The sequence below is a fragment of the Stegastes partitus genome, unplaced genomic scaffold, assembly GCF_000690725.1.
Source record: "Stegastes partitus isolate 25-593 unplaced genomic scaffold, Stegastes_partitus-1.0.2 Scaffold872, whole genome shotgun sequence".
Lineage (NCBI taxonomy): Eukaryota > Metazoa > Chordata > Actinopteri > Pomacentridae > Stegastes > Stegastes partitus.
In genome coordinates, this window is record NW_007578603.1 from 87,109 (window position 1) to 108,231 (window position 21,123).

Here is a 21,123-nt window from a genome sequence, read left to right on the forward strand (position 1 = left end):
GGGTTTATTTTTGACAGAATTCTGCTTGAGGGATGATAAATTAAAGGATCATCTGAATAAGCTGAAAATCTGATGATTTTTTAATGTTTTTTTTACAGTTTCTATGAAAAATGGTGCAGTTTTGGTGATTTGTAAAGAAAACAACATGAATTTTAAACCCGCTGGAAGGTTTCGGGGCTCAGAGGGTTAAAAAAAAACAAAAAAACAACGACAACGTGAAGCTTCAGTCAGTTCGGTTAACGCACTGTGTTTGGCTCTGACTCATAATCAAGAAGTATTGTGAATCCCCTGCAGCGCTGGCTGATCCCTTCTCCATGAAGACAACAGCTGGGTGGTGTTGGTGCAGCTGTGTCAGAATTAGGGATGAAAACACGATTTCCCAGAAAGTAACGTGAAGTAAATAAAACCTGCATCACCTGGAACACGTCCTCGTCCCGTTAAAGCTCTTTAAGGGTATCGTATGAATATTTATGGCATCAATCTCCCCGAATGTCAAACTTACTCCTCTGAGTTTTATTAAAAGCATCACAACTGAAGCGTGTTTTTAAAGCCTACCTCTTGAATGATATTATCAGATGCACATTCCATTTTGGGTTTCTTAAGAGGAGACGTTATCGGATCCTGCAGAGCTTTGTACGTCAAGATCTGGAGCTCGTAATCCTTAAAAAAAAGAAAGAACACAAACAGCGTGAGTTAACTAAAGGCAGAAAAAAAACACTTTTATTTGTGTAAAGCTGATATAATCAGTGTGTACCTTGACTGAATCGATGTAAGCCTTCGCATTTTTCTGGCAGTTTTCAATCTTGTCCTTGTTTTTCTCGATCTCCTCCAGAAGTTTCTGTAATAAACATAAAAAAAATACATTATGCAACTACTCAAAGCATCTTTTTTGCAGGTTTAGAGTTCAGTTCTGCTTTTTTTCTTCTGCACAAGTCAAACCAGCCAGCAAGTAACCCAAGTCAGTAAAACGTGTGCCTCCACATCGACCACCAGGGGGCGCAGTGGTTCTCCCTTCACCCCACACAGCTTTGCATACCTTCTCCTCTGCCAGCTGCTCCTTGAGGGCCTTGCTGCCTCCGATGGGCACCGCCTGGATCTTCTCCTGCCTCTTCCTCGCCTCTCCGAGCCACTGGATGAGCCACTCGTAGTTTCCGCGGTAGGAGTTCATGTTGCGCCCGAGCAGGTCGAGCTCTCGCTGCCGGAGGTCCATCTGGGCGAACACGGCCTGCCAGCGCTCCAGCAGGCCGCCCACCAGCTGCCGGTAGTGCTCCAGCTCGGCGTCGCGCTCGCTGTGGATCCTCGTCATCTTGTCGTTGACGGCCGACGCCGCCTTCAGCTCGTCCTGCAGCCGGTCGAACACGGCCTGGTCGGCCTCGGCCTCGGCCTGCATCGACTGTCGGGCGAAGGAGGCAAAAGGTCAGGGTTGGTTCAGGGCTGAATAAAAACATCGTTAAACTGCTGAGAGTTCACCTTCAGCTGGCTGCGCTGATCCTCCACCTCCTTCTCGTCGGCCGGCACCTTGCTGACGTCTCTCAGACGAGTCTCGTAGCTCTTCAGGGTGTCTTCTGCGTCTTTAGTGTTTCTGATCACGACGTCAATCGTCTTCAGCCTGAAAAAAAGACGTCGGGTTTAAAAAAAAAAAAAACGCATAAAATCCATCAGCAAGGGCTCAGAGAACCACTAAAGCAACTTATCTCTCCTGGAAATCAATAATGACACAATAAACAAAAAAACTTCATTACAGCAGCAAAGGAAATCGTTCAAACATTCAAGAAACATCAGGAGAGAAATAGAAATAAGCAAAAATATAAATATAAGTGCTAGTTCAGATCCTCCAAACTCCTCTGTGTGTGGAAAAAGTATTCCACGGATTCTTTCATGAGTACAAATACAGATAGAGAAGTATAAATACTGCACAGATGTGTCTGTAACAAGACAAAACACTGAACTGCACAGGTTCTTATACGTGTAGAAAAAGAAATCTCAGCGCTTTATTTTGAAGGATGTTTGAGTTCTTGACATTCATCTTGAGAAGAAAGGAGGTTCGCTGGAGGAACTATGGTCGAGGACGCACTTGAGGCGTATAAAAGGAAAATCCTAACGATGGCAGGAGCAGTACGACAAAACGTGTCTATAGAATGAAAGTCACCCTTATTTGTATCGTAGCGACTCTTTTGTATGTCTCAGATATGTAGGAGATAAGATGAACGAGAAGGAATCGGGTCTCACTTGTCCAGGTAGACGGAGGAGAGGCCGTAGACGTGGTCCATCTTCTTCAGGGTCAGGTCGAGTTCGGAGCGCAGCATCGGCGCCGAGCTCAGCTGCTGAGGCGACGCCAGAACCTCCTCCGTCTTCTCGGCCACCGAGCTCAGGTCCTTCCTCAAGCCCTCCAGCTCCGACTGGACTTTCTGTCACACAGAAAACAACAACTTTTACAACTTTCGGCCGCGTGTTCGAATGGCCGACGTCAACAAACGTGAGCACGACCCGCATCGGTGCTTCTTATGAAGGGTTCAGACTGCAGGAGGTTTATGCTGGAACTGGGATCTTGGTCTAAATCGATGTTCTGCATCAAATACTTAGTAAATTGAAGCATTCATAGATCCAGTCTGAAGAGTTCTGAGCAAAGCCAAACATTCTACATGTTCGTAGATAAATTCATCATGACGTGTAGACTGTCTCCATCACACCTTTATCTTATTTGTAGGATTATTGTACTTTTCTAATAATCTCGTTTATGTCTCGTCTGCATCCAGCTGCTGCCACATGCACATTTCCTGTCTTTTCATTTATCTTATCTTACCTTGAGGCCAACATCGGTCTCAGACCCTTCTCTATTGCTGACACAGTGCAGAACGGTCTGCTGCACATCATTATCATTCTGCTGTTGGGGAGAACAACTTTCTGGCTCGTTTGTATTTCATTAAACCAACCGCAGTCATCTTAGGTGGTGCTAAGGAATGACGTTACCTCAAAATAGCGACGGGAGAAGTGTTTTGGTGCAACATTTGCATGAAGGGAGGCGAGAACTGTGATTAAAATGGATAATTCGCAAAAAAAAAACCTTCATCCAAACGTTTCTTGGACTTTTTTTTGTTGCTGTTTCCAATAGTGACTTGGGTTTTGAAAACAGTACCATGCTGAGAGTGGAAGGGGAAGAGAAAATGATAAATTTCCTGCTTATCCCCGTGGTCTACATCCTTGGAGTCAGGCTAGGCTAAAACAAGGCTGTTAAAACGAACAGTTCACATCTCACCTCCAGTTCTTATTGAACAATAAGCAACCTGTGTTGGCGGCTTTTTTCCCACCAGACTGGTTTCTGGTTTTCTTTATTCTAACTGCACAGCGCTACAGATTGTTGTTGCGCCACAGTCTCCATTTAGTTTCCATCTGTTTCCCATGAAATCACGTGTCGTGCCGCTCTGCTCCCTCCGGTTCACTAATCCTAACATTATCTGTAGTGTGTGATGCACCATTATTTTATATTTTATAGTTTTGGAAAGAAGAACATCTGTCGAGTTTCTCCTTAAGTGCATCTTGTTTTTAAGAATCGGTTGGGATTATAAAACTCTGTAAGACTGAGCCCGTCTTCAGTGGAGTCTCCTGACATTCCACCCACACAGCAAACTATTGTGCTCTGACTTATTTAGCAGCACCCACAGGGCCTGTTTTCATTTGCATTTTTTTGCCTCCTTTGTTGATCATTTTTTTATTACCAAGCAATAAATAACTTTGCAAAAACATCTGGTTTCTATCTGGCGTCCCACATTCCTGGCTGAGCTGGGAAGAGTTTAATTCCGGTTATTCCCTTCCCCGTCTTCGTGCGGCGTTTACCATTTGCTCGGCCGTCTTGGCGGCGCAGGCTCTCAGCGGCTCCTTGTCCACCGGCTGCCGGAGACGCGTCACCGTTCGATTCTCGCAGCCCTCCAGCCTCAGGCGAAGGTCCTTGATCTTCGTCAGGTAGGTCTTACAGACGGACTCGTCCTGCTCACCTGGTCGGAAGGAAACGCAGCGAAATGGTAGCAAAGTCTGGAAATGTGTAAGATTTAGCTTTGAATATCAAACAGTTGCATGAAAATACGACGTAACTAACAAAGGTGCAGGATTAGTTGTGGGATTATTTACAGAATCGACTGTAGTAGTTTTTAACTGAAGCCCCAAAAACCACCAGGGCTTTAGCACGATTACTACCCATGATTTATTTTTATTTTTTTGCACAATCTGTATTTACTTTGTCATGCTTAATTCAATATTTCTCAAGTGTTAAATCATCAGCTAATAGATTTGTTCATAAACCGATTAATTCCAGGAATCAGCTGCCATGAAACTCATGCACACAGAGACACAGAGAATGCAAGTGAAGTTAGGATGATGACGACCAGAGTCTGAGGATGGAGTTAATGCGTGAAGTGAAACGTGACAGCACAGCAGCCCTCATTGCACGAACACACACTCTCTCTAATTCAGCCAATCAGAAGAAGCTCGTCGGCCGCTTTAACTGAAACTCCTTACCTGCTCTGGGCGGCGCAAAGTCTGCAAACGTGAATCCGACAGTCAACTTAAAAACGCAAATGACTGAGTTCCAACTCAAATGCATGAGAGGTGATCAAATGTAAATATGAGTGAAAGTGTTTCTGGTGTTTGTTTTTTTTTTTTTTGGTGAAGCCCACCTTGCTCTGCAGACGTGACCATGGTGTTGTAGTGCTGGTTGGCTCGGTTGTAGTTGGACTCCACCTGCATTCGGTCCTCGGCTCCAAACATCTGGGAGTCCTGACTGTCCCTCAGGAAGTCCTGGTAGTGCTGCTCCAGGTTCCTCAGCGCCAGCCGGTACTCCTCCACCCTCAGCGTCTTGAACTGCACGTGGACATTCAACAGCGTGAGAACTCGCTGCTCGATAGAATCAACGTTTTTCTACATGTACAACAACCCTGTGCAACATTTTCCACAGTTAAAGGAACCTCAGCCATTTCTACATATAGAAGAATCTGTGCAATATTATCAATACTTGTGTGTATTTCTTGCTTACTTCATATTTTTCTATTAAGGTTCCCGATGTTTTGCTCTATTCTGCTGCTGCAAACCTGCAAATTTACCCACTGTGGCATCAATCAAGGCTTTTAAAAAAAAAACAAAGACCAAAACGGATCCACCAGAGACTTCAACATCTTGATCTTTGGCTCCTGGTTTGGCTAATTTTTTTTAAAATTATTACAGTAAGTTTATGGAGAGTATAAAGAATGGAGAACATCATTTTACTGGCTTCACTTCTGGTCTTTTTCGTGCCAATATTTGTCCACTCATTGGTTATTCTTGAAAATGACACCTCTTTATCTTAATTACCTCAGTTAAGACTCTTCAATGGGTCTGTAAAGTTATTAAGGGGAAATAACAAACGTTTACATGTATTGCTGACTGTTAGAAACACACCTGACCTGCCTGTTTAGAAGAAAATCTGCTTCTAAGATCAAGTTTTTCTCCTGAAACACTGCTACAAACCTGTGTAATATCATTTATAAAATTCAATCAGCTTTTGGCTCGATGCCTCTTTTCTGTCGGCGTCGTGGGAATTCGTCACGACAAGCAGCAGTCGGAGTTCACCTGACGTGAGCTTTAACGGCTGCAGGCGCGTGAACTCGCCGAGCAACTCGCTGCACCGGAGCTCCACCTTCATCACCGCCTTCTTCAATCAAAATTATACGAAGCAAAAGTTGTCTGATTTATTCAGCGGAAAGAGAAGATGAACAAATCAAACTGGTTCCTCGATCCCTGTGTTTCTAGTCCTCGTCCTGTTGCATTTTTATTGCTTTCATCTGTGAAGCGCTTGGCGTCATATTTCATTCGTGTGAAAAATGCCAAATAAATAATTGATGGATTGACCTCTGATCAGCTACTTATGATGCCGTCCTGACTTCCTTCCCCAGGCAGTGTCACCTCCACTCACACCTTTGGTTGTGTAAGTCTCAGGTGAACAAGCTTTGACTTTCCAGTTGTTGGCCAGGTGATAATAATAAATATCTGTCATTTTGAACCAACGTCTTCAAGAACTTTGGATTTTTTAGTGATTTCAAAGCCCTGTTGGTTAAAAAAAAACACCTCTTGTGGTACATTTTTTTAAATCTACGTATTGTGTTGTTACCATGGTGATGTTCCAGGTGTTGATCATGTGGATGTCTCTCATCAGGTATTGCCATGACAACAGGCTCTTCATGTCCACAAACATGGTCTGCCACATGGTCTGCAGCCGCTGGAGGTTTCCGTCCAGCCTGCGGGAGGAAAAGGTGGAGGTCAGCCGTCTGTGCCGGCGTGTTCGGGGGTTTTAGGCGCAGTTTTATCTCGTATTCGGAGTGTTTACCCGGCGACGCTGTTCACTGCGTCCTTATTGGTCGGAGGAACCAGGAAGCAGATGGATGGAACGGACGCCTCGCTGCCTTTGTCGTTCAGAACCCTCCACTTGTGGGGCTGAGAGTTGTTCAGCAGAGCGCATTCGTCTCCTCTGTGGACGGTGATCTGGAGGGAAAGCACACGTCTGACTGCTATCCTATCTATTCTTTAAAACAATATATGCAATTTTACATCAATCAAAGCTGCATTCATTTTTACATTCTGGCCACAAACATGTTTGGAATCTCACCTCCATCTGCTTGAAGTCACAAACCGCCTGAATCGGCTGTTTTCCTTTTATTGGGGTTGCAGGGTTTCGCGGTTTCAGCTGGATGACGGTCTTGGCTCTTCTCTTCAGGCCTTCCAGGTGAGTTTTAAACTCATTCAGCTGCTCTTTCTCGTCCTGTGAGGAACACACAGGTGTCATATGTAGGCGGGGAACGTTTTCACCACATCAAACTGTCACTTTTAGAACAACTTTCAGATCTTGTGGCATCACAGCACTGAATACGACAAATGAATAAAACCACAGTTATTGAACCCACCGCAGCGTCCTGCAGCAGATCCTCCAGCCGGGTGACCGTGATCGAGCGGTCGCACGTGTACTTCCTCTTCATCGTGTCCTGCATCTTTTTAATTCTGTCCTCCGCCTCTTTAACATCAGAGAAAAACTAGACAAAGGAGACGCAAGTGGAGAAGTTAAGAGGTTGTGGAGGTGTTGCCTTGTATGTAGAGACCAAAGCGGAACAGATTTAAAGAGAGAAGTTAACTCTTAGCGACCACATTAACCCTCTGCATCCCTGGTTTTCTTTAAAAATCACAACATTCATCAGAGCCAGAAAATGCAAAACCTTTTGTGCTGATTGGTGGAGAAGCTGAACCAAATCTGAGCCTAAAATAGTAAAATTTCATAAAAGCCACTTTAGTCTCCATGCAACATTAAAAAAAAATAAAAATAAAAATCACCAAAAAAAAACTGTTAACTTTAACCAGATTGTGTGAAAAAGAAAAAATTCTGCACTCCTCGATTCAACTAAGAAGTCATGAGCGACTCGGCTGTGACCGACGGCGACACGACAAAAATTCAGGGACTTTTTCGGCTGAACTGCAGGCAGTGTTCACAGAGAGCAGATAGAATCAAGTGGAAGCAAATTTAAAATGTGAATAGTAAAATATCCATAACATGAAGAGCTGCTTGTTGCAGTATTGGTACCATATTAGGACACCTGGAAAAGTGTTGTACACGTTAATTCCAGGTTCTTTGAATTAATGCAAAACAAGCAGCCAAAGAAATGTAGTTAATGAGTTCTGTCGTTCTGACTGTGTCCCGCTCCACATTTCTGTTTCCATACTAGGGCAGGACTTTATACTGCAGAGAAAAATGAGCCCCAGAAGCTGCTTGGAGTTCAGAAGGTTGTGCGATAAGCCGCTGAACGTACCTGGAAGTAGGCGGTGTTTTCTTTCAGGTGGGTCTCGATGCAGCAGCACAGCTGGAGGATCCAGCTCCACTGGGTCTGCAGGGCTGCAGTGAACGCCTGGTGGAAGGAAGAGCAGCACGGATGAGGGCAGAAAGGTTGTTGATGACTAAATCAAAGTTCCTACAGGGTGACGTGCATAAACTGTGGCGGCGAGTCCAAACCTCCACGGTCTTCCTGGCAGGGTGTCCGTCCCTCAGCAGCTTGTCTCCTGTGGCCTGGACGCCGTTCATCTTCTTTTCCCTGAGCTCCAACTCTCTCATCAAACCCTGACGCACGGAAACAACAACCACAGTCAACATCGTCATCATCACTCGAGAGCTCTGAGGTTAAGAGAACGTCGCTCCGTCACTCTACCGAGTAGTTTTCTTTCTTGGCGGCCATGTTGGTGTTCCGGTCGCTCCAGTCGTAGTTGACCTCCTCCTCCTCCTTCTCGTTCAGCCACATCAGCTCTTTGGTCGCCGAAGTGACGAAGGCGTGAAGCTGGTCCAGGTAACGGAGGCGAGCCTTGGAGGCGTTCTGCAGAAGAGCAGATGTCACGTTAAGAAACAAGATGGCGGTACCGGTTACTTCAAGACATTCAATTAGACAAAATCAGCCTCATGTTGTTAAATCGCAACATGAAGACAGAATGGAAGCAGCTTTGCACATTTAATATCAACATACACACTTCTATGAACAGCAGCTGTTGTTCCTACCAATGAGTCCACGTCAACATTCTGTCAAAACATCTAAAAACTGGAACCATATTTACCACAAATCTAATCCTACTGACATTAGAGGTTTTAAAAGTTGGTGGAATGTCGACCAAAGTCTGTATTTTTAGTAGGAAACATGGCTCCATCCATTCATATACACTTTCTGGGGTCCCAAAAGTCCCATTTTCAAGGACCGATAATTAACAGTTTGTCCTCTGCTCGAGCCGTCTAATCATTTGAATCTTCTGAAAACAATTCTGTTAGTGTCCTCACCAAATGTCATGGCTGTGGGAGTTACAGTTCTGGAGATACTGAACCTTTAAAACGGGTTTCCCAAGCAAAACATTTTGGTAGAGGGTCTGAAAACATGAAATTCTCAAAATTCTGCCAAAATATATAATATATATGTTTTTACAGAACTTAGGTTTAGCTCCCAAATAACAAATAAATAAACTCTGAACAAATTCTGATAATATTTCCTGAATTCACTGATTTGACTTGGACTGACCCTCCCTGCTTTATCATCTATTGTACCATAAATGGGACCACAACCTACAAAACTAACTAACTGCTGTATTGAAGGAGGCTTTAAATTAGTGATTGAGACCATAAACTCATTAGGAAAAAGCTTACTGAGGCAATAAATCATCATAGACTTCTACACAATCTAAATTCTTTTTGCAACCAGAGGAGTCGCCCCCTGCTGGATGGTAGAAAGAATACAGGTTTAAAGCTTCACTTTTCAGATCCAGAGGCTACATCCATGTTTTAAACACAGTCCCAGTATGTTTTATGTCTAATGCAGTACCAGAACTACAAACACTGATTGCACTTGTAAGCAGCATCTAACAGAATGCACTGAAAGGACGACGTGTGCAATGTTTAAGTGTTTGGGTTTTAATTTTAACTTACCAGCAGTTTGCCGTACTGCAGCTCCAGTTTTCCCAGATAGTCGCGGTAGGCGGCTTTACTTGCAGGTGAGATCTGGCTCTGGAGCAGATAGAAGGAAGTAATTAGAAACAACAATCAATCCGTTTTGCACTGAGATGAATAAAGAAAACTGCCTCTAAAGAGATCATGTTGTTCTAGATCCAACACTGACACTATGTGCCGAAGTAAAAACAACAACATAAAGTCTTAATGTGAATAGAAAAGGAGGGAAAACTGCTGCTAATGCTTCAGAGTGCACGTTAAAAACAAGCTGTATTAAAGCAGATCGTGTCTTGACCTCCTTTTTTGGAAGTGCTGCATGAGCACTGGGAGCAGAACATCGCTGCACAAGCAGACTGATTTTTGCTATTTAAAGGTTTAATCTCACAACTTTTTGATTGCATCTTGCACAGTGGATTACGTTGACAAATTGTCTCATCTCTACAGCAAAGTCGTGCATTCACGTGTTTCAGTCTTTACATGAGCACGACTTTGGTTTAGGTTGAGAAAAGTTGTGAAACTGAACCTATATAGAGCAAAAACTGGTTGGAAAACCTCTGAACTTTGGCTGCCGTCCCTGTAAAAGTCTTTACTTCCTTGTGCAGCCATACTCTGCTCCCAGGGCTCGTGCAGCACTTGCAGAAAAATGCACCTTCATACACTTTGTTTGCATCCTGTATTAGTTGTTTTCCCTCTTTTTTTTCTATTTATATTACAACCTTATTTTGTTGTCCATAAAAAATCCAAGACTTTTGATATTATCTGAGATCATCCTGCTCCTAGTTCAGTATCAGACGTTTTCTTAAACACAACTGCTGAACAAATCTGAGCTGCAGTGACTCAGAGTCTGGACCCAGACCGACCTGCTGCTGCCAACAGTTTGCAGTTTTCCGCTACTTTTAAAATGTTTTCCCCTGAACGTACCTCGTCGGCTTTGGCCCTCTCGATCTTGGAGCGGAACTCCTCCACGGACTGGTGCAGGCCTCGGTGGCTGCCCAGCTGCGACTCCACGGTGGGCAGGTCGGAGCCCCACTCGCCGTCGTCCACCCGCCGCTGGTTCTCCTCCACCCAGCCCAGCAGGTCCTGGATGTAGCGCATGGTGACCTCGTCCAGCTCGGGCCGGACCCGGAGCGGCGCCTGCTGCAGCACCTGGGCGCTGTGCACCTGAGTCATGTGGACCTGCGTCATGGGGATCTGCTGGGTGGTCACGCCCGACTTGAGGCGGAGGTTGTACTCGCTGCGGAGGTTCACCAGCCTCTCGTGGAGGCGATAAACTCTACAGACAGAACCAGGACCAACAAGATGAGTCGTCATTTCTTTACATCTCGTGTAATTCACTGCTTCTCACATGTTAGGATTTTCTTGTTTTATGTTATTGTTTAATGAATGTTTTTTGGTTTTTGGACTTTTTATTTGACCAAAAAAAAGAGAAAAAAAGCAGTTTCACCGAATTAAGTCTTTGATTAAAACTAGCAGTGCTCTCACTGATGCTGCTTATTGATCCAACACTCTTATTAGTTCTTATCTTTAATTTCTAAACAGAAAAAAACAAAAAAAAAGTAATAATTAAAGCTGCTCTATTTTTTCTCTCACTCTTTGGTTGTAGGGGACAAAATGAGTGCAGATTTTGACAATATTTTTACTTGTTTTTACTTTACTTTACTTGGAAATGTTCTGTTAATTTATGGTGTAAATCTGAAAAATGCCAGTCCAGTAATATTTGGCAATTAAAATTAAACTTTTCTGTCAGTTAATAATGAACTAACAGTGACAAAAACCTGCTTTAATTAAAGTTTTGTAATATCTTCTGTGATAAAAACTGTTTTTTTGATTATTTTTTAATTATCTTGTCACATTTCCTTTAAAATACTCAAATGAAATTAAAGAAAAATGTGTTGTTGTTTTTTTTTAAATCTCTAATTTATTCCAAGTTTGCTGAGTCATTACATTCTCTCTCAGTGTCATAAAGACATGAAGCTGATAATAATGCGACTCTAAAACAGAAATACACTGAAGACTCAAACACTGTGGACGTTTTCTGTTCAAATATACAACTGTTCATGTACAGATATTTTTAGTGTTTAAGCGACATCTGCATTTGTGGCAACGTTTATTTACCAACAATTAAAAGATCTTCTTCATTTCTGAAGTGACAATAACAGAACCGATAACGTTGGAGCTTATTGAAGCCCATCCTGAGGTTTAATATCAGATGTTTGCAGCCTTCCCTTCCTGCAGCCCTGATTTCAGTCAGTACTCGTGTAACGTGTTGCAGAGACTTTGAAGTTCATCCGTTCCGTACCTGCGATACATCTGCTCGGCCTGTAGGTGGCGTCCGTCTTTGAGCAGCTGGACGTCGTTGAAGAGGAAGCGGATCATTCCTTCTGCTTTCTCCAGATCGGCCTCCACCTCGCCGGTGTGCTGAGGAGGTTTCCCCGAACTCATCATCCTCACGTCCTGCGGCACAGATCGCATTTTAAAAACTTTTATCGATATTATTTTAAAAAGTTTTTAGCTTATGCATTTTTTCCTTCTTTTTCCCGTCACTACTGTGTATCTGTTGTTTAGAGGTTCAGATCGATAGCAGTTGTTTGTAATTGCAATTTTGTTTCTGTGATTTTCTTTGTAGCTGCAACAGCAACGAGTAACATGTTCCTCAACAACATCCTCTTTTATTCATCGTTGTACAACATCTGCATATCTTCAGGATTTCATATCCTTCTTTACTTCCTTCCATAAATTTAAGCAAAAATTATACAAAAGTGCTTGAATTTCTGTTTTATTTTAAGCAATGGTGACTTTGCATACTAGACATTTAACTACATTTTTGCTCTCTGCTTTGACAGATGTGTCACCGTCAGCTGGATGTATCGTCCAACGACTGGCTGCTCTGTTCTCTGGTTCTGAGCCACGCTGCATTTATGTTATTGATCCAGTAGGTTGGATTTTCCTCTCAGTCTAAAAGTGTCCAAACTGACCCAGAATTTGTCCAGAAAAAAAAAGCCTATTTTTGAATAATTATTGAGAATGTGAGTAATTCTGGACAACTTTTGAGTCTCTGCTCATCGGCCGCAGAAAGATGTTCAAGATCTCCAACAATGTGCTCCTCTGTTCGCTGCTTCTGAGTCGTGCTGCACTTATTTTATCGATCCAGCAAGTTTTATTTTCCTCTCAGTTCCTCTTGTCGTCTCAAAAATTCTCTAAATTTGTGTCATGTGACCACAACGTGAATCGCAGTTGAGGAGCTGAAGAGCATTTTCACAAAATCACGTTGGTGCAAATAGTTTATTTTGGGCTTTTTTTTTTTTTTTTTTTTAAAAAAGAGACATGCAGAATAAATTGATTTTGATGCAATTTAAGCTAATTTTTGCCTGTTTTTCCCTACGGATCAGCCGACATTCAGTATTTTTCCGATGGCCTTTCTGGTATTTCTATGGAACCGATTCCGACGTCGGTTGAAGATCGGATGTTTTAACGTATTTGTAATAAATAAAAGTTTCTTCTTCGAAAACTGAAAGTGATTCTGGTCATTCTGTGGTCGTGAGCGATGTCCCGTTAGGAGTTAACGAGTTAACGAGTAACAGCCAATAAAAGAATAAATGTCAAAAAGCTCTTAATCAAACGTAAAACTGCATTTCAGAAAAGTTGTGTGTTGAAGTTTGCGTTCTTCTTAATTGTGGCACCAAGACTTCCGATTTTTACCGCAAATTTATCGCATCGTTTCCAAACATCTGTCATCGTTTTGCTTGTTTGCTGATAATCGGTACCGGTATCGGCCCTGTAAGTCGGTCGCCCTGCTCTGGTTCATGTCTCACCGTCTGCAGCAGAGTCTCCACCTGGTTGAGCTGCTCCTCACAAACCCCCGACTCCATCTGGACCTTGCTGACGATCCTTTGCAGCCGCTCCAGCCTGCAACACAGAAGCCAGAGGTCAGAAAGGTGTGCAAACACTGAAGAAACCGCTGGGAGTTAGAGGACATCCATCTGCGTTTTTCATAATTAGCAGACGAAAGAAAAACTCACTCTGTCCTGTGGCGGAACAAATACTTAGCATCATATCCCTGATGCATGAAAGCCATGATGAAGTCTGTGAAGTTCTGCGTGTTCACTGATAAAATCAACTTTCTCAGCTCCTGCTACGACCAAAGTGCCTCGCCCAGTTTATGGGCGACTATCAAAAGATGGTATTATTGGGAGACGGTTGCCACGGCGATGGCACAGCTGTCATGTGTTTGGCCCGGCGTGACGCCGACTTCCCGAAGCCACAAAAGCCGACTCAGTTTCACTTTAAATGCCTCATCATGAGGAGGTGAGTCACCCTCGGTTCCTCAACGCTCTGCGGTTTTTGTAAAAATAACACACTTGCTTTGGCAACACCGAGCATGTGACGGCTTGGCCCGGTATCCACGGTTACCTCTCGAACTCGGTCCTGAGGAGACGCTCTCGCTCCAGGATGGCGACGTGCAGACGACCCCACTCCTTCTCCACGTCGAACGGGTGGTAGCCGGGCGGCACCTTGACCTGACCGGCCTGGACGGCGCCCTGCAGGGTCGCAGACACAACAAACTGGAGTTAACCCTCTGGACCCACTGGTTCTTTAATCACATACTCACTCATTCTGGGCTCATTTCTCTCTGAAATACAAAATCCTGCACCTCTATGGAAACAGAACAACCATGACTAGAAGCAGAGAGAACTCCGAGATGTCTCCTGTGCAGTTTGACACAGTTAGAAAGTTCTATGATTTTGCTTGATTATTCTTTTTACATAAATATAGAAATCCTTGAAAAAATGGGCGGCTCTTCAAATTTTAAATATTTTACTACAAGATAATTATATTTGCTTCATAGTTCAGAAAAATAAACTACTGCAATGTCAGTTTGTTTCTATTATCCTGAAGGCTGAACAGAAAAGAAACACCAAAATATTAAAATATGTAAATTGTACGATGAAATATTGTTTTGCTGGAGATAAATATCAAACTTTAATATCGAATGTTAACATTTTGCTCCTATTGTGGTTTTAAAAAGGTTCCTCTTCATACTATAGATGTCTTACTACTATTTAAGTTTTCCTCCTCTCTGCTCGGTGCAAACTCTTCCTGCAGTTCAGCCGAAAAGTGAATTTTTGGTTGTGCAGGATTTTTAGTTTTGTTTTTCAAGCTCACTGTTTTTCTTTTTGTTTTTTCAGGATTTTTAAATGACACATGTCGGATAAAATGTCTCCGTTTTTAGCTTAGATCTATAAAATGACTCTTTGACACAGTTATAATACCACATAGCCCCAAAAATGCAAAAACTAATCATATATTTTACAACATTTTTAAAATCTAGAACGAACACGTGCAACATTTGACATTTTACTTTGAAACCGGCACAGAAACAAACACATTTTCTCCACATGTTGCATAAAATAAAAAGCTCTAATTTGATATTTATTCCATCTTACGCTGACTTTTATTTTCTTAGAACTTCAGTCCCGCTTTAAGGTTTTATATTTGATAAGTTTACAAACTGGAACTTTTAAATAACAAGTTTCTTTTTTGAGCTCCTCACATCTCAGATCTTTGCACGGATCTAGAATAAAGAGCTCGCGGTTTGTTTTGTGGCAGATTTTTAAGTGATTTCGATGAAATGTCGCAATTTTCAGTTGAGATTTGGTGAAGTTTGTCGACCAAATGGCTGTTTGACACAGTTATAGCGCCAGAAATCAGAAAAAAGACAAACAACAGTGGATTATTATTTTTTTTTTATCATATAATTTACATAAAACTTTAAACGGTAGAATAAACACATGTGACCTCTTTTTTTTAGGAGTCCACAGGTGCTACCAACACACGACACATTCACAATCTGTCGGAAAGTCAGAAATCTGTCAACTCTCAGGGTTTTTTTTACAGTTTCTGATTGACAGATGGTGTCGTTTTAGCAGTTTGAACCTGCCTGAATACATTTGGTGATTTTTTTTCATTCGACTGCTGAGTCATTCTTTCTCTCGAATGTTTTTTGCAGGATGTAGTTGATGCAGATGGTGTATTTTTGTAGAAATATTGCAGTTTGAAGCTTATTGTTTGTGCATTTTTCTTAATGGAACTGTACATCACACATAAAACATCCATGAACTACCAGAAAGTGTAAAATCTGATCATTCTTTCCTTTTGTTTTCACCGTTTCTTGCTCTGATAACTGGTGGAGTTTTGCTGTATTTTTGAAAAGAAACTAAGAATTTCAAACCTTGCTGATGTCGACCAGCGTGATTTATATAAATGAGAAATCTCACCTCAAAAGACTTGAAGATGTGTTTGGATCGGTTCTTGTCGGCCTCTTTAGCAGGAAGCTCCGTTTCCTTGAACTTCAGAAACTGACGCCAGAGAACCTGCAGGTAAAACAAAGACCAGTGAGTAAACTCATCGTCTTCTTCTTCGTGTGTCTCGTCCGGCGCCACCGTCTCACCTCGATCTCCTCGTAGCTTGTGGGGAACTTCTTCTCCTCGAACACCAGGATGTGGTGTCGGATCCACTGCAGCAGCATGGTGACCAGCTCGTAGTACTCCTGCCAGCGCAGCTCCAGCTCCTGAAACACCAGTTCAGGGTTAGGACAGGTTTCAGGTTCACATCAGACAGTTTTACTAGATGTTTGTATTCATCCTGGGCTCATTCTTCACTGCAGAATAAAGTCCTGCACCTCTATGGAAGCAGAACAACATGGAGGAGGAGCGAGAACGTAATTAAACCTTAATAATGCTTTAACGGGTGTACAGGCCGCCTGCAGTTTAGTTGAAAAGTGAATTTTTGTCACATGACTGTTAGTCACAACAGAGGACTAAAAGGCTTCCTGGTTGTGCCAAGCAGTGCAGAATTTTTTGTTTTTCACACAATCTGGTTAAATAAAACAGTTAATTTTTGGCAATTTTTTTAAACAAGACATGTAGGAAAAAGTGATTTTAATAGAATTTTTGGTGAAGTTTCTCTATAGAATGGCCGTACGGCACAGTTATAATACCATAAAGCCCCCGAAATGCCAAACTAATCACATATTTTACAACATTTTTGAAATCTAGAACGAACACGAGCAACATTTCACATTTTACTTTGAAACCAGCACCGAAAGAAACATATTTTCTCCACATGTTGCATAAAAACAAGCTCTCATTGGACATTTATGACGTTCATTTTCTAAGGTTTAATTTTTGCTAAGTTTACAAACTGGGACTTTTAAATAAATAAATCCTTCGTTTATTTTTTGACCGCCTCACGTGCGCTGATCTAGAACAAAGACAAACAGATGGTAATGACTCACGTTGGCTCTGACGCCGTCCTGGACGTCCGGTACTCGGGGCATGGCGTCGTACAGCGAGGAGACGTACGTGATGATGGATTTCTCATCTGGGTGGGCAACGTCCACGTCTGCAGAGGAAAAAAACAGACCGTGAGGCTGCAGGGAAATCAAGAATGAAATGCAAATGTTTATCATGCAGCTCAAATAGAAAATAAACACCAAAAATATTAAAATAAGCAAAATGTAGGTTTAAAATGACAAACTATTGTTTTGCAGAAGATCAATAGCGATCTAGAGCTGCTAAGATGTAGATTAGAAGAAAAAAAACACTGTTCTCCATTAAAGCTGGTGGACTTGGTGGCCTTCATCAGTGTTTTGTGGTCAGAACGTGTCTAGAAGCAGGTTGTGCGTCCGTTAAACTGACCTTCGGGGTCCAGCAGGCAGGTGACGCCCAGCTCCCGGTCGGCGACGCTGAACGCCTGCTCCAGGTTCTCCTGGTTGCTCTGCCGGTACACCTGGCTCATGTCGATCAGCGTGGGCCTGTGGGCGGCGATCAGACAGGGAGACCCGTGAGCTTATTACGTCTAAATCACGTCTGACAGCAGGATAAACGTCACTGTCGTCACCTGCAGGCTGCACCTGACGTCTCTGTTTCTGCTTTTTCTTTAAAGATGAACGGATTGTCATGGCCAGCAGCTAGAGCTCAATGTGACAGTTAGCTTTTTGAATATCCGCCTGAATCCTAAAACCCAGTTAGAAAGGCATGTGTTCTTTTTTTTAAGTGACATTTATCGAAACTTTAGGATTTCCTGACGGTCTGTGAACGCATCACGTGTGACTCATTTTGCCGGTTCTGTCCAATCACACGACGAAATCTAAGTTTGAAACTGAAATATTGAATAGAAATCAGTTTATTCCTGCTTCAGTCACAAATTTGCCCATCGCTAATTTTCCTGTTTCAAAGCTAATTTTGTCTTTTCTACTTCATGTTTACATTTTACTAGAGTACTTATTTTTTATTTCAGTGCACTTATTTGCTTGTATTTTTATGTATGTGTTGCTCTTGTCTTACAATTATTATTTATTAGGCTATAAAAAAAAATAAAAAAAAACGTGACCTTAGTACCAATTTCATTCCACAAACATGTAAATGTGAGCTGGCTTGACAATAAAAGTTCCTTGAATCCAAAAGATAAACTGCATAAAAATAAAAAATCTCTGCTCCTGAGCAAAACTGTGATATTTCTTTAAAAATTCTCCCAAAAATCAACCATGACGAGATCCTGCGAATGACGAAAAATTCAGTTTCACGTGGCAAAAATTCTAAAAGTTTCCAGGCATGTATATGAAAAAAAATAAAAAAGGAAAATCACAAAAAAAATTACGCTAAAAAAAAAAAAAAAAAAGAAAATCACAAAAAATCTGCCATTTATCAGAACCAGAAACTGTAAAACCAGACAGACTTTAGACTTTCCAACAGTCTTTAAATGTATTTCGTGCAGTACCTCATGTTTCCACCAGGGGAAAAACAAACACAAATTCGATTTAAACTATGATATTGCATTCAAAATTTAAAAAAATATAATATAATAAAATAAATTGTTCACACCAAACTATTCTGTAAAAAAAACCTCCTAACGAGAAGCTACGATTCACTGCGACCGCTCGGCTGAACTGCAGGCGGTGTGTCCACAGAGCAGCCAGGAGACCAAGATAAACCCACTGGGTCAATAAAACAAACGCAGCGTGGCTCAGAAACAGTGAGCAGAGGAGTAAGTGTCTGGAGGATGCATCCAGCAGGTGATGGAGCTGATGAGCAGCGCAGACAGAAAACATGTGTGGAGGCTGCGAACAGTTAAATCTGCAGCATGAGGAGGCATTTCTGAAATGTTCTCCAGGATTACTAACACCTGTTGAAAAAATGTCCGACATGTTGACTCCAGATTTGTTCCATTTTTGTGACATAATTAACCAAAGAGATTCAGTTTTGCCTGTTTTTTTTTTTTTTAAAGGATTCATTCTGTCTGTGTTGCGATGCTCAGAAGACATTCCTGAGCGCTCCCTCCTCCTCCTCCTCCTCCTCCTGCTCGGTGTTGTTCTGTTTCCATGGAGACGTTACGCCGATGAGCCAACAGCGAGGAAAAATGTGACCGAAAACTGACCACTTCTCTCAATAACGCGTCCAACAAATGCCTCTTAAAACTTTCCGCAGTAAAGATAATTAGTTTTGTCTTGGCGACTGTTTAAAAAACTCCCCAAAAATGTTCAGCTTCTGTCGTGCAACGAGAAAGAAAAGCAGAATGCGTGATGCTTAAATAAAAAGAGCAACAATCACGACTGCTGCAGGTTTCTAAAACACACATGTGGCATGTTTGATGACTAACGTAGCTGCAGGCAGCTCGATCGTTCTCCTCCTGACCATAAAGGGCAAGCAACGACACGAACGACTAACCGAGCAAATTCAAATTCCCCCGATCAGGTAATATACAAACAGGACACTTTGCCAAGAAGATAAGTGCTCTAATGACATGCAGCAACAAGCTCAGAGCATCTCATGACTCCGACGGGGATAAAGATGAACCTCATGCACACAGAAACAGCTCAGAACTCTGCTTGTTTGGGTTTTTTCTTTCCGTACACTTGCACCACTCTCTGCAGGTAGTACTCCCTCCGGGCCGGCTCCCTCTCCACGTAGCAGGCCTGCCGGTAGGACTGCCGGTCCCTGCTCAGGTGGATGACCTGGGACTCGGACCCCGACTCGGGCTCCTCGCTCTGGGAGCCCCGGCTGGAGCGGACCCGGCGGCTGCGGAGGCTCTGCGCCGAGTCCAGGGAGCTCTCGTGGGGGATGTCCTCGCACAGCATGATGACCCGGTCCTCCAGGTCGCTGACGGAGCCGGCGGTGCTGCTGGAGGCGCTGTTGAGGCGCCGCTTCGAGTGGAACTTCCTCTTCAGGTTGTACATGGTGGCGACGGTCACGTTAAAACCACAAAAGCTGAAGTTTTTGCAAGAACGCGGAGCTACAGAGTCATACTAGATCCACTTGTGGCTCCGGCTGCCTGCTGTTGCTTCCCGTCACAGCAGCAGCTCTCTGCACATCCTCCTCCTCCCGATCGCAGAAGGAATCTGTGGCGGAGCACTCAGCGCACCAGCGTTTTGCTCCGACCTGCCAAGCCTCCGCCGAGCGTAGCTCCAGGGCAGCTTTTTCCCTCGAATCACAGCGATACACCCAACCAGGGAGGGAAGAGAGAAGCTTTTCCACGCAGCGCTGCCAGCTCTGCCTCTGAACTGTGCTGCAGCTCTGAGTCAAAGCGCTGCTCCACCCAGAGCGCCTGTTTATGAGCGCTGAGTCGCCTCTTGAAGGCTGCAGGAGGTGGACGCTCAGCGCTGGTTTCCTCAGCAGCTGCGGTCCGCCCGAGTTCCTCAACTCGTGTGGCGAACAAAACAAGAGACTCCCTCTGAAATATGATTAGCTGGAGCTCCTCCGACTGTTTGGAGGCGAACACATGCGCAGCAGAGAATTCAAAACGCGCTGCAGAAGACAAAGTGGAGGAATGTTCTGCGGTGACTTTAATTCTGTTTACCAGCAAAGAAACTTCATCAGCGATGAAAACAGCAGCAGCAGCAGCAGCATGAGTTACAGCCGCAAAAGTTCACTTTGAATTCATCAGTCAGAAGCAGAAGAAGATAAATCAGGTCCAAGAGGAGGTGAACCAAGAGCTGCTCAGTTTGTCAGACAGGCAGCAGAAACACCGACAGGACGGGACTTGTTAAATCACTTTCTACAGCAGATACTTAATGTTTACGGGTTGCACTGTAAAAAAAAAAAAGAAGGAAAAATGCCAGACAGGGAGCCAGAAATAATATCCTGCAAAAACAGTGTCATGCTGTACCGTATGAAAATAAAGACAAATATCTGTATAAAAGTGATTTAAAAACAGTAAAATAGTTTCATTTGAAGGTTATTATTATTAGCTTCGCTGTCGAACGGAGCGATACAGGAATTTCTTCCTGCCAACAGCCATCACCTTAAAAAACAAATTTGACTGACTGAATGATTGTTGTTGTTTTATAGAATATATATTATATTGATTTAAAAAAAAAAAAAAGTGAGCTTTTACAAGATTGAATTTCCCTTCTGGGATAAATAAAGTATTTTTCATTTCATTTCATTTTCATTTCATTATTATTGTTTGCAAAGACACAGATTTTTGATGTGGACGGTTTTTAAAGTGTCGGCCTGTTTTTGTTTCATCACTGTTAAAATTGATTTTACAGTTTATGTGCAATTTAATCCTGTTTTCTGCAGTTTTACACATAAAAATATTATTTCACAATTTTCACTTCTTAGTATAATAATAATATA

At 42.8% G+C, this 21,123-nt stretch overlaps 1 protein-coding gene across 5 annotated transcripts in view; it reads right to left on the reverse strand.

Annotated features, from left to right (window-relative positions):
* The window catches only part of pleca (plectin a), a 57,240-nt gene that overhangs the window by 16,448 nt on the left and 19,669 nt on the right, over positions 1 to 21,123 (reverse strand). For 2 of the 5 annotated variants that reach the window (XM_008293307.1, XM_008293306.1), the window contains 23 exons: positions 17,185 to 17,300; positions 16,782 to 16,888; positions 15,936 to 16,055; positions 15,763 to 15,858; positions 13,898 to 14,025; positions 13,300 to 13,393; positions 11,787 to 11,941; positions 10,409 to 10,760; positions 9,467 to 9,544; positions 8,214 to 8,375; positions 8,021 to 8,125; positions 7,821 to 7,916; positions 6,927 to 7,052; positions 6,632 to 6,784; positions 6,353 to 6,507; positions 6,137 to 6,263; positions 4,671 to 4,854; positions 3,835 to 3,992; positions 2,230 to 2,408; positions 1,471 to 1,609; positions 1,037 to 1,393; positions 755 to 838; positions 556 to 660 (listed from right to left, as the gene is read on the reverse strand). In XM_008293307.1, coding sequence (XP_008291529.1) covers positions 556 to 660; positions 755 to 838; positions 1,037 to 1,393; positions 1,471 to 1,609; positions 2,230 to 2,408; positions 3,835 to 3,992; positions 4,671 to 4,854; positions 6,137 to 6,263; positions 6,353 to 6,507; positions 6,632 to 6,784; positions 6,927 to 7,052; positions 7,821 to 7,916; positions 8,021 to 8,125; positions 8,214 to 8,375; positions 9,467 to 9,544; positions 10,409 to 10,760; positions 11,787 to 11,941; positions 13,300 to 13,393; positions 13,898 to 14,025; positions 15,763 to 15,858; positions 15,936 to 16,055; positions 16,782 to 16,888; positions 17,185 to 17,300 — 3,376 coding nt within the window. Of the gene's footprint in view, positions 1 to 555; positions 661 to 754; positions 839 to 1,036; positions 1,394 to 1,470; positions 1,610 to 2,229; positions 2,409 to 3,834; positions 3,993 to 4,512; positions 4,534 to 4,670; positions 4,855 to 6,136; positions 6,264 to 6,352; positions 6,508 to 6,631; positions 6,785 to 6,926; positions 7,053 to 7,820; positions 7,917 to 8,020; positions 8,126 to 8,213; positions 8,376 to 9,466; positions 9,545 to 10,408; positions 10,761 to 11,786; positions 11,942 to 13,299; positions 13,394 to 13,897; positions 14,026 to 15,762; positions 15,859 to 15,935; positions 16,056 to 16,781; positions 16,889 to 17,184; positions 17,301 to 19,398; positions 19,976 to 21,123 lie in introns of those variants that run through there. The other 3 variants (XM_008293303.1, XM_008293304.1, XM_008293305.1) reach the window with 3 other exon arrangements.